The 13,297-nt window shown below is 38.4% G+C and overlaps 1 protein-coding gene across 2 annotated transcripts in view; it reads right to left on the bottom strand.

Moving 5' to 3' along the window:
- Positions 1 to 13,297, bottom strand: part of NOTCH4 (notch receptor 4) — a 110,127-nt gene that overhangs the window by 80,551 nt on the left and 16,279 nt on the right. Inside the window, exons 1-2 of one of the 2 annotated variants that reach the window (XM_083600298.1) lie at positions 4,048 to 5,937; positions 2,604 to 2,762 (exon numbers count right to left, since the gene is read on the bottom strand). In XM_083600298.1, coding sequence (XP_083456424.1) covers positions 2,604 to 2,703 — 100 coding nt within the window. In that variant the 5' untranslated portion in view covers positions 2,704 to 2,762; positions 4,048 to 5,937. Of the gene's footprint in view, positions 1 to 2,603; positions 2,763 to 4,047; positions 5,938 to 13,297 lie in introns of those variants that run through there. The other variant, XM_083600299.1, reaches the window with a different exon arrangement.

The raw sequence follows: 13,297 nt of genomic DNA, 5'->3' as shown, positions 1-13,297 counted from the left end.
AAGAAGCTACAGTTAGAACTGGATATGGAACAACTGATTGGTTCAAAATTGGGAAAGGAGTACGACAAGGCTGTATATTGTCTCCCTGCTTATTTAACTTATATACAGAATTCATCATGCGAAAGGCTGGGCTGGATGAATCCCTAGCCGGAATTAAGATTGCCAGAAGAAATATCAACAACCTCAGATATGCAGATGACACAACCTTGATGGCAGAAAGTGAGGAGGAATTAAAGAACCTTTTATTGAGGGTGAAAGAGGAGAGGGCAAAATATGGTCTGAAGCTCAACATCAAAAAAACGAAGATCATGGCCACTGGTCCCATCACCTCCTGGCAAATAGAAGGGGAAGAAATGGAGGCAGTGAGAGGTTTTACTTTCTTGGGCTCCATGATCACTGCAGATGGTGACAGCAGCCACAAAATTAAAAGACGCCTGCTTCTTGGGAGAAAAGCAATGACAAACCTAGACAGCATCTTAAAAAGCAGAGACATCACCTTGCCAACAAAGGTCCGTATAGTAAAAGTTATGGTTTTCCCAGTAGTGATGTATGGAAGTGAGAGCTGGACCATAAAGAAGGCTGATCGCCGAAGAATGGATGCTTTTGAATTATGGTGTTGGAGGAGACTCTTGAGAGTCCCATGGACTGCAAGAAGATCAAACCTCTCCATTCTTAAGGAAATCGGCCCTGAGTGCTCACTGGAAGGACAGATCGTGAAGCTGAGGCTCCAATACTTTAGCCACCTCATGAGAAGAGCAGACTCCCTGGAAAAGACCCTGATGTTGGGAAAGATGGAGGGCACAAGGAGAAGGGGAAGACAGAGGACGAGATGGTTGGACAGTGTTCTCGAAGCTACCAGCATGAGTTTGACCCAACTGCAGGAGGCAGTGGAAGACAGGAGTGCCTGGCGTGCCCTGGTCCATGGGGTCATGAAGAGTCGGACATGACTAAACGACTAAACAACAACAACAAGTTATCTAAAATGTATAGAGTAAGTTCAAATATCTGCTCGAAATGTAAAGAAGAAGTGGGTACCTTTTTCTTTATGTGGTGGTCATGTAAGATAACAGTATCATTTTGGGAAATGGTACATAATGAATTGGAAAAAAATGTTTAAAATAAATTTTGTTAAGAAACCAGAAGCTTATTTATTTGGAATTACAGGTACTGAGATCCCAAAAGACCAGGAAAGACTATGTATGCAACAACAGCAGCACAGATGTTATTATCCCAAAGATGGAAAGATGCAATAATCCCAACTAGGGAAGAATGGCAAGCCAAACTGCTGGACTCTGCCGAAACGGCAAAATTAGCCACGAGACTCAGGAATCAAGAAAACAAGGATTTTAAAAAGAATGTGGAAAATTTATAATTTACCTATGAGATTACTGCAAACAAATCAAAATGTTAGCTGGACTTTTGGAATCACTTGTAAATACGTTTATGGACAATTTAGATAAATGAAAACTTTGGAGAATGTAACTATACCGTGGTACCTCGTGTTACGTAACGCTCTGGTATTTTTCCGGGTTTTGCCGCTTGCACGCGTAGAAACACTCTATTGCGCTGTGTGTGTGTGCAGAAGCGGTCCTCCGGTTTGCAAAAATATTGGGACCCATCCGGAGCTTTGGAACGGATCCCGTTTGCAACCGGAGGGACCACTGTATGTAGTTTTGGAAAAATTAATATAAGGACCCATGAAAGGGACGGAGCGAAGTCATGTGATTCAGAGAATCTCATGAAATCATTATATAAATGTCTTTGATATAAACTTGTATTTGTAAAAACCAATAAAAATATTTCAAAAAAAACCAAACAAAAAACCGGAAGTCCATAGATTGACTATGCTTCTGTTAATTCATCATTTGCAAACCCAGAAGCAGGTGTTCCTGTTTTTGAACTTTTCCTCGGAAACTGTACGTGCTCCTAAGCTTACATTTTTACTGTTGAGCAGCAAATTTAATCCCCCCCATTGTAATTAAGGCTTTTTTCACCCCATTTGTTCCCTTGCACAGTTAATTTAAGCTCTCCCCCCCCATCATTTGGTGCTTTATTTTTTTCCTATTTTTTGCATTTTTGTTTGTGTGGCTTTTTCATTTTTGACTGTGGCTTGTTTTTTGTTTTAATTTTAATTTTTATCAGCTACAATGCTGTCTTATTTTATGGTACAGAACATTGATTATTGCTTTCGTTTTATGGATCAATGGTCTTATTAGAGAGTAAAATTCATGTTAAATTGCTGTTTTAGGGGTTGTTTTTAAAAGTCTTGAACAGATTAATCCATTTTGCATTACTTTCTATGGGAAATCACGCCTTGGTTTTGGAACGCTTTAGTTTTGGAAGATTTCCGGAACCAATTATGTTTGAGTACCAAGGTACCACTGTAACTCCTAAGGAAACACTGTAACTCCTGGAGGAAGAAAATCTGCCCCCACTACTTTATGAAAGGGATTCAAGAAACAAAGAGCTGCTTTGGAGAAGGCCTCACCCCTTCCTTCTTAGGTTCAGGAATTTCCTTCCATTTGTCTCCTCTCCATCTTTTCCTCTTTCTCCCTCCACCATCCATCTATCCCTGTCCCCATCTCCTCTCCCCTGGAACTCACCAGATTTCTCCAAGGGTCCTGGGAGGGAATGCTCAGAGGTTGTGGGGAGGGATGCGGGAGACAGCCTGACCAGGTCACCCGTCCATCTTCCTCCTTCCATCCTGGCCAGGGTTGCAGGTTCAGCTTCCTGAGGAGCGCAGAATCCAGAGCCAGTTGCAGCTTCCAGGGAGGGAGGGAAGAAGAAGCCAAGGGAGTCTGAGAGCCCCTGCAGGGATTCTCCTGCCCAAGACATTCTGCTGCCCCGGGAGAAGCCCCAACTGGGCACCCCCTTCCCAAGATCCTCCACCCATTTTCAAACACCTTTCATCACCTTTCAATTCCTTTCATCACCTCCCTTTCTTTTTTTATTTATTTTCTTTTCTTTATTCAATCTTTATTGGTTTAAAATCAACACACACACACACACAACGAAAGCTTATAAAAAGGAAAACAAAACAAAAAAGCACAATACATCTGCAGCGCCTGGTTCACTTCATGGTTTACTGGGATTGTGAATGAACACGTCCTCTGCCTTCCATGCGGTGGGAGTGGGGGGGGGGGTAAAAGTGGTGAGGAGACCTCCCCCCTCCAGTCCTTTTGGGAAACAGGAGCTTTGGTCAGGAGTAAACAACTTAGATGGCAAGTTCACAAGAGAAGCACTTTAGAGCACTGCTTGCTCTTACTATGTGTTTGGACCTAGAGGACAACATACACGTTTACACCACGTGATTCCTTAAAGAGGGCATTTCTTTAAATTCAAAGGCCATTTCTACAAAATGGAAGTATTCTGCTGGCAGCCCTATGTAGGAAAGTTTTAGATGTTTTACAATTTTTGGTGTTTTTGTTGGAAGCCGCCCAGAGTGGCTGAGGCAACACAGTCAGATGGGAAGGGTGCAAGTAATGAATTATTTATTTTTATTTTACTCTTATTCTTATTAGTATTATTCTCTCCTAAGCCCATCCTGTTATGCATGCTGATCAAAGACTTTGTCCCAAACCACCCCCGCCCCCTTGAACGCAAAAGGGCTTCCTATTTTTACTGCAATTCTTTACATTTCTATACTGCCCTTCCTCCAAGGATCACAGGGCAGCTTACAAGAGAAAAACACAGAGATGCATAGCAGAGTAAGAAATAAAAACGACAACCCTCCCCCCCCATAAGATAAGGTCCTCCTCCGAGGGGGTCTTCTGCTGGGGTATAGATACTAAATTTAAATTAATACTATTAAGGCGATCCTGGCCAGCAATGCCCACCCCTGTCCCCTTGCCCGCCTCCTTCCCTGCAACTCCCTTTGTACTAGATCCATGCAGGTGGAAGCTTCTCCCCCCCTCTTAATGGCCCCCTTTAAGAGAACAGCTCCCTTTCCTGCCTTCTCTTCTCCCCGCCCGGATCCCGTCCCGGGGCTTCTCATCCTGGACCCCCTCGCAAAGCCCCTTCCCTCCTTCCCCGCCATTGGCTTTGCACTCACCCGAAATCCTGGGCAGCGGGAATGGGAGCCCCCGCGCGGGAGGGAGGAAGTGAGGGCGCTTAATTAGGAGGCTTGATTAGGAAGAAGCCCCCTCCTCCGCCTCCGCACGATGCAGCCCCGCTTCCCGCCTCCCTCCCTCCCTCCTTTGCAAGCTCCAATTTTATCTCTGCTGGTGAAGCCGGAAGTGGAGGCAACTCAGAGGAGGAAGGAGAAGTTTGTTTCCACGCTCAGCCTCTTGTCTGTTATTTGATAATTGGGGGAAGGAAAACCTTGTAGCACCCAACCAATGGGGAGAAGAGGGAGGGAACGTGTGCATAGGGAATAAAAGCTCATTCTTTGCCCCAGCTGGACTGTGACTGCTTTGGACCCCCGCTTTTGCAAAAAACGTATTGTCCTCAATAAGGGACGCGGGTGGCGCTGTGGTTTAAACCCCAGAGCCTAGGGCTTGCCAATCAGAAGGTTGGCAGTTTGAATCCCTGCAATGGGGTGAGCTCCCATTGCTCTGTCTCTGCTCCTGCCAACCTAGCAATTCAAAAGCACAAAGTGCAAGAAGATAAATAGGTACCTGTTGTAAACAAAATCTGCCCTTATTCCCTTATGGGGGACACAAGAGCCTTTATAGAGTCCTTTGCCGGTTCTCCATCAGTAGGAGAAAATAACAGAGGCCAACCAGAGAATATTGAGAAGCAAAGCAGCTAGTAAGCCTGATCTTTATTGAACTGTTGCAACAGGGTGCTCCCCTCACATGGAGGAGAAAGGAGGACCCAGAACAAAGGTGTGCCTGCCCTTATATAGATCATTTAAATTCCCTGCCCTGGAGCTCAAGACCACTCCTCCATACATCATACATACTTCACAAAAGAGGTGTAACCCAAGACCACCCCCCACAAATATCATACGTACATCACAGAAAAGGTGATCTACAACAGAAATTTGAATGTTGTTGTTTTTCCTGTGTGCCAGGTTATCTGATAATGCCTTATCTGATTGCCTTTCCTGGTAGTCTGGCCATTTTTGAGACTGTGATTACCCAATTCCTGAGACAATGGGAAGGTTCCCTCACCCCCTCCCTCCTTGCAGGGAAAACATTTGGTCAGTTTGGGAGTCAAAATGGTTTCTGGACGGTCTTCCTGTGTTGCTCCAGACATGTGGTCCACGTATCTATGTACGTGCTTGGTTGGTACATTTATGAACATTCATTATATATATATATATATATATATATAAGACTTTAATTTTTTTTAATACTTGCCGCTACAGCAGGAAAGTAAACAGCGTTTCCGTGCACTGCTCTGGTTTGCCAGAAGCGGCTTAGTCATGCTGGCCACATGACCTGGAAGCTGTACGCCGGCTCCCTTGGCCGCTAAAGCGAGATGAGCGCCGCAACCCCAGAGTTGTCTGTGACTGGACCTAATGGTCAGGGGTTCCTTTACCTTTACCTATTGTCCTCAATAAACTCTTTACTGCTTCACCAATTTTGTTCAGATGGTATTTTAAGGAAGAGGATCAAGGGTCCCGGGACCCACTTCTTACAATGTATGAAGTAGCTTACGGCAAAAAAGCCTAATAACTCTTCTGGTTTACTGAATAAATTATTTTTAAAAATATTTAAATGGAGAGCATATTTTGCCTTCTCATGTTCATGCAAACATGGTTCCACTCCATCCTCACTTAGCATTAAATTGTGGGTGGACATGGCAGACGACACAGAGATTTCTCTAAGTGGTTCTTTATACTAAGCTGGAACTGAACTGAACAGCAAACAGCTCAGCCGGCCTGCTTTTATAGGCATCCGGTTGTCAACATTGTAACAACAACAACAACCCAGGGTTTCCCGCCTAAATTAACTGACGTGGACCTGAGTGAAAACTATATACACAATACGCCTGGTGGCCAGGGTGAGTACTTCAATACATAACACTAAGCCGCCCCACCCCTTCCACCTCAGCAAAGAATATTTTTTTTGCCAATAAATTTTTATTAGGTTTCCATACAATTATACATTTTTAACCAAATTTTAACAAATCATCTCTTTTTGAACTTCCTTCAGCGTCTCTGACAATCATCCATATTTATATCAATACGCATTCCCTTCATTCGTATTGCCATTAAACTTCCCTTCTCCTTTTATTTCATATTAACAATACTTCTTTGTTTTTACAGTGCCTCCTGAAATCCCGCTAGCGTTGTTTTCACATCACACACATTTTTCAGATAATCTACAAACTTTCCCCAGTCTTCGATGAACTTTTGGTCTCTGATGTATCTAATTTTCCCAGTCAGTTTGTCCAATTCCGCATAGTCTGTCAGTTTCATTCTCCATTCTTCTATCGTCGGTATTTCCTCTTGTTTCCATTTCTGGGCCAACAAGATTCTAGCTGCCGTAACTGCATATTGAAAGAGTTTACAGTCTTTTCTTCTTATTTCCTTTCCTGTGATCCCTAAAAGAAGAGCCTCTGGTTTTTTTTTACAAAAGTATATCTTAACATCTTTTTCATTTCATTATAAATCATTTCCCAAAAACTTTTCACTTTCTTACATTCCCACCACATATGGAAGAATGTTCCTTCTTTTCCTTTACATTTCCAACATTTGTTACACGTCTTATACATCTTTGCTAGTTTTACTGGTGTAATGTACCATCTATAAAACATTTTCATAACATTTTCTTTCAACGCCATACATGCAGTAAATTTTACATTCTCTTTCCACAGTTTTTCCCAATCATCAAATTGTATGTTATATCCAAAATCTTTGGCCCATTGTATCATTACCGATTTAACCTCTTCATCTTTCGTATGCCATTCCAACAATATCTTATACATTTTTGACAAAGTTTTACATTCATTGTTTATTATATCTGTTTGGAATTTAGAATCTTTTTCTACATAACCACTTTCTTTTAGATCTTTTTTAAACATTTCGTTTACCTGGAAATAATGCAACCAATCATATACATGATCTTTAACTTGTTCATATGGTTTTAATTTCCATTTTCCTCCTTCTTTAATTACCAATTCTCCATATGTGATCCATTTACCTCTCATATTAATTTTTTTTATACTCATAACCTCCAACGGAGATAGCCAATGTGGAACTTTTGGTTCCAGTAAATTTTTATATCTTTCCCATATTTCTATTGGCGAACTCCTGAAAATGTGGTTTCCAAAACCTTTATGGACTTTCTTCTTATCACACCATAGATACGCGTGCCAACCAAATCTGTTATCAAAATCTTCAAGATCTAGTAACTCCTTATTTTCTAATTTTATCCATTCCTTTAGCCAACATAGGCATGGTGCTTCATAATATAATTTCATATCTGGTAGGGCGAAGCCTCCTCTTTCTTTTGCATCTGTCAATAACTTATATTTTATTCTTGGCTTCTTCCCCTGCCAGATATACCTTGAAATCACTCTTTGCCATTCTTTAAAAATTCCTATCCCCTTTATAATGGGGATAGTCTGAAATAAGAATAACATCTTTGGCAGTACGCTCCTCTTTATCGTAGAAATTCTACCCCAAAAAGAGTTTCATTCTACCCCACACCTCCAGATCATTCCTTATTCCCTTCCAAACCAGAATATAATTATTTTGATACAAATCAATATTTTTGGGAGATAACCAAATTCCCAGATATTTTGCCTTTTTCGCCACCTCTATCTCCGTCTGTTGCTGCATTGTTTCAATCTTACTTTGTTCCATATTTTTTGCAATCATTTTAGTCTTTTTCTTATTCAGTCTAAATCCGGCTACCCTCCCAAATTGTTCAATCTCATCCAATACCTCTTTTACACTTTCTATTGGTTCTTCGATTATTACCAAATCATCGGCAAAGGCTTTAACTTTATACTCATTCTGACCTACTGTCACCCCTTTTATTTGTTTATTTTGTCTAATCGCATTTAAAAAGACCTCCAGAACCGTTATAAATAACAATGGCGAGAGCGGGCAACTGTGTCTTGTTCCATTAGATATTTTTATATCTTCTGTAATTACGCTATTAACTATCAATTTTGCTCTCTGTTCTGTATAGATTGCCTTAATACCATTTAGAAACTCTTTCCCCACATCCATATGCTCTAAATTTTTCAACATAAACTCCCATACAATATTATCAAAGGCCTTTTCTGCATCCACAAACATTACAATTGCTTGTTTCTCGTTCCTAGCAGTCAGATATTCTAGAACATTAATTATATTCCTTATATTATATTTCATTTGTCTGCCTGGTAGGAAACCTGCTTGATCTTTATGGATAATTCTTATCAGTATCTTTTTCATTCTCTTTGCTAAAATCCCCGCAAATATCTTGTAGTCCGTGTTTAATAATGAAATACGCCTATAATTTTTAACTTGGGTTAAGTCAGATTCTTGTTTTGGAATCAAAGTAATATATGCTTCTTTCCACGTTTCTGGGATGTCTCTTTCTTTTAAGATATTGTTCATAACTTCTTTCAATGGGGTCATCAACAAATCTTTCATTTCTTTATAATAACTTGATGTAAATCAGTCTGGTCCCGGGGCTTTCCCTCTCTTCAACTCTTTTATGACCTCTTTTACTTCCTCTGTTTCTATTGGGGCGTTCAGCTGGTCTTTTTGTTCTGTCGGGATCTTCTGCATCTTTTTATCTCTTCAGTATCTTTCTATTTTCTTCATATTATTCCTTTCTTTATTTCTGTACAGTTGCCTGTAGAAGTCCAAGAATCTTTTTCTGATTTCTTTCGGATTAACTGTCTCCTCGCCATTTACCATAATTTTATTGATTGTGCTCTGCTCCTTTCTCTTTTTAAGTTGCCACGCAAGCCATTTTCCTGATTTATTAGCAAACTCAAAGTTTTTCTGTCTTAATCTTTTAATATTCCATTCCACTTCCTTGTTTATTATCATTTCAAATTGTGTTTGAAGGGTCTTAATTTCTTGCTTAATTTTTAAGTTGTTTGGTTTTTTGATTAATTTTTGCTCATTATCCATAATCTGCTTTAAAATTTCTTTTTTCCCTTTTTCCCTGTTTTTATTCTTCAATGAGCTCTGCTGAATGAAAAATCCTCTCATAACTGCTTTGCTTGTGTCCCAAACTATATTCATCTTTGTACCTTTATTGATATTGTCCATAAAATATTCAGATAATTTCTTTTGTGCTTTTTCTACAATCTTCTGGTCATCTAGCAAGTAGTCATTCTCCATCTGAAAGTTCTTTCTTCAAAACCTTTTAGTTCCATTTTTATTGGGTTGTGATCTGAAATTACTTTGGGTTGTATTTCAATTTGTTGAATTCTTGGAGTCAATTCATTCGATACCCATATTTGATCTATTCTTGACATTGACTGATTCGGTTCTGAGTAATAGGTAAATTGCTTCTCCAATGGGTGTCTAAGTCTCCAGATGTCAATCAAGTTACAGTTCTTAGTCATCATAAAGAAGGTCTTAGGCAATTTCCCTTCTTTATTCATTCCTTCTCTTAGTCTATCCATTTCCAATGAAACCACTCCCGTTCATGTCTCCCATTATTATAATTTTCTGATCCATGTATTCAAATAATTTTTCCTCCAGAGCTTTGTAAAAATCAGTCTTATTTCCATTTGGTGCGTAGATCCCGACAATTATTAATTTTTCGCCTTGCCATTTGATCTGAACTGCTATAATTCTTCCTTCTTCATCTTTAAATATTTGGTGAGATTCAATTTTGTTTTTAATGTATAACACAACTCCCCTTTTTTTCTTTGTCCGAAGAAATAAATTCATTCCCGAGTCAGAATCAGAATTTTCCTGTGTCTCTTTGCCACATGTGTTTCTTGTAAACATATGATGTCCAAATTTTTCTTTTTAAAAAAATTGTTCAATTTTGTTTCATTTCTTCTTATCATTCATCCCATTAATGTTCCAATTCCATAATTTTAACACCATAATGTCTTCCAATTAAATACATTTGGTTTAGTTTCCTTATAACCTATCGACCTCTTCTTCTTCTTCCTTTTCTTCTTCCGATTTCTTTCCGTTCTGTTCTTCTTCTTCTCCTGATTCAGACTCTTCCCTGGTTCCTGCTCCTCCTTCTGCACCTTTGACCTCTTCTTCTTCCACTTGTAATTCCTTATACCTTCTCGTAAATTTCCCTATTTCTTCTGCGCTTATCAATCTGCGTTTCTTACCTTTGTAAAAGAACGAGACTCCCTCAGGAAATTCCCATCTGAAGTCAATCTTGTTTTTCTTAAGGATCTACACCAGTGGCTTATATGGGTCTCTTCGTTTCAACAGCCTTATTGGTATATCTTTAAAGATAATTATGTAATTCCCGTCTATGTATAGTCCTTTATCTCTGTTCTTCTGTAAAATCAAATTTCTCATCTCTCTATCCTTGAATGTAATTAAGCAGTCACCAGGGGATTTCCTTGCTTTACTTGTCCTTACTTTCATTCTAAATTCATTTTGAACTGTTTTTGCAACTTCTCCTGCTGGCATCTCCAGCCACTGCGCAATTTCCGTTATCAATCTCTCTTTTATATTTTCGTTCTGTATCTCCGGCACTGATCTCAGCCTCAAATTCACTTCCCTCTGTCTCAGCTCATTCATAGCAATCGCATCTTTAATTTCTTCCTGTGATTTGTTTACTTCCATCATCTCAGTCTTCATCCTCTCTTCCTCTCGTATTACCTCTCTCATTTCCAATTTTGTCCTCTTCATCCCCTCCTCCAATGATTGAGTTCTTTTGGATACCTCTTTTATTTGCCCTTTCAGTTCACTGACTGTCTCATCAATTTTTTTATCCATTTTCCCAATTTTATTATCCACTTGTTCCAATTGTTTCGATTTTTTTCACTTTGTTTTATCTCTGCAAACATTCTCAATATTTCTGTTCTAAACTCTGTTTCTTGCTTTGATGCTCTCCTGTCAGTCGGCACCCCTCCCTCTACCCCTTTTTTTGGTTGATGTGACATTTCCCTTCACAAAAATACCAAAATATAACCAATACAAAAACAAGTTTCTCAAATTAATTATTTACCTTAAATTTAGTCAATGTAACTTAAACAGTTTCCCAATTGTTCAAATAGTTTTCACCGTTACAATTTTAATATCCTTTCCAAAACATAAAAATACAGAATACAATCACTTAGTTTTACTCTGTAATTTTAAAAAATAATATAGGAAGGGAAGGAGCGGATCATAACTTTTATAAGAGGGAATGCTTCCCCCTTTAACCACTTCTAAACATGAAGAGGCAGTCAAAACCTGAACCAGAATTAAGATGTAGGCCAGTCTTCTTGCCCCCACTCGGGCTAATCCTCAGTTAAATTCTTTGGATGTCCTCTTGGATATTTCATGAACTGAATAAAACTATAATCCAAAAATAAATTGAGTTGAGATAATAAAATTGTAGTCCAGATTGTAATCCGAATAATTTAAATTGTATTCCAATAAGATATCCAATTATGGGGCAAGAGACTTTGGTTATAATATACAGTATGATGACTGGATGAAATTATGGAATGAAAGGTTAAAATTTACGGCATGTACTGCGTTGAAAGAAAATGTAATGAAAATGTTTTACAGATGGTATATAACGCCAGTTAAACTGGGCAAAATGTATAAAACATGCAATAAGTGTTGGAAATGTAAAGAAAAAGAAGGTACTTTCTATCATATGTGGTGGGAGTGTAAAAGGGTGAAAGACTTCTGGGAAATGATATACAATGAATTGAAAAAGATGTTGAAATATACGTTCGTTAAAAAACCAGAGGCCTTTCTATTAGGAATGGTAGGAAACGAAATTAATAAGAGAGACTGTAAACTGTTTCAATATGCAGTGACTGCCGCAAGGATACTTCTGGCCCAAAGATGGAAACAGGAAAAAATTCCAACAGTGGAAGAATGGAGAAGGAAATTGACTGAATATGCAGAACTGGACAAATTGACTGGGAAGATTCGATATCAGAAAGACCAAAAGTTTATCGAGGACTGGGGGAAATTTACAGAATATCTGAAAAATATATGTGATGTACAGACAACGCTTGTTGGTTTTGAAGAGACTCTGTGAGATAGTAAGAAATATTGCAAAAAAAGAGAGTAAGTGGAAAAGGAGTTGGGAAAGGAATTATCATGTTTAGAAATGCGTCAATAAATAGAAATTTTATGAAAGATTGACAGAGAAACTGAGTGCAAAACATTGAAGAATGAGTGCAAAATAATTTGTTGATTGTATAAAATTTGTTTGGAAAATGAATAAAAATTATTTTTTTAAAAAAAGATATCCAATCATGGTTGTTTCCCAAAAAAGAGAAAAAATAATAATTTCTTCCGAAATAAAAACAAAAATATAACTATAATCCGAATAGTTTTAATTTATTTTATATCTTCTGATTTCAAATCAAAAAATTGGTTCTATATTATCTGTTTAAAGTTCCAAAGCCAGGTCCAAATTATTTTCTGTTTAATAGTCCAGACGGTATTTCAAAGGAAATATAAATATTTGAGAGGGTAGGTTTTTTATAATTCCAAGCAGGGCATTCCACAAAAATATGGGGAACAGGAAACCAAACAGGAAACCAAGTATTCCTTCCACCTCAGTAATACTCCATTAACAAAGAAAAATCCTGAAAAACAAGTTGTAGTATCTCATTCCATCCACTAGGGGGCTCCAATCCACAGTTAAGTAATTTAAATAATTGTCAATTAACTTAAGTTAAATTTTCCAATTCAATTTTGCCAGATTTAATTTTCAAAAAAAAATTTTTTTTTAATTAAAGGGGGGAAAAACCAAAATCACCCCAAAAAGGAAAGTGGAAAAATATATTATTTCTTTCTTCTCTGCCGCTGTAGCCTTTCTGCTAAGTTAAAATGGAGTCGGAAGCTCTTCTCCTGGCGTAACAAGTTTATTGTGAAAGTAGAAGTGGGAAAACAATTCAATCCTCATATATCCTCCGTTGCATCTAAGACTTCTGCTTGCCACAATAGTAACCTTCTGTTCCCCCTTTGCTTTTCCACCTCTTTAAATTCTCAATAAAGGTTACTTTGAAACTTTTAACTTAGTTTCTAAAAGTTTCTGAAAGTTAGGGAGAAACAGAAACAATAGCCGCTAGCGGCAACTCACTTTCGCTTTCTGGCTCTGCTTGCAATGCTGCGTCTGCGCTGATTCCAGATGACAGCTGAACTTGAAATCTTCTCCTTTTTATTTCGGAACTTCCCTTAATGTCTCTTCAATCCAGTTGTAATTATTTTAAGTCCGAATTTCTTAAATTTAAGAGCGAAGCA

The sequence above is a fragment of the Podarcis filfolensis genome (genome assembly GCF_964270895.1).
Source record: "Podarcis filfolensis genome assembly, chromosome: 2".
In the NCBI taxonomy this organism is placed as follows: domain Eukaryota; kingdom Metazoa; phylum Chordata; class Lepidosauria; order Squamata; family Lacertidae; genus Podarcis; species Podarcis filfolensis.
Note: the sequence above shows the minus strand (reverse complement) of the source record. Positions and strands in the feature narration are given on the sequence as shown.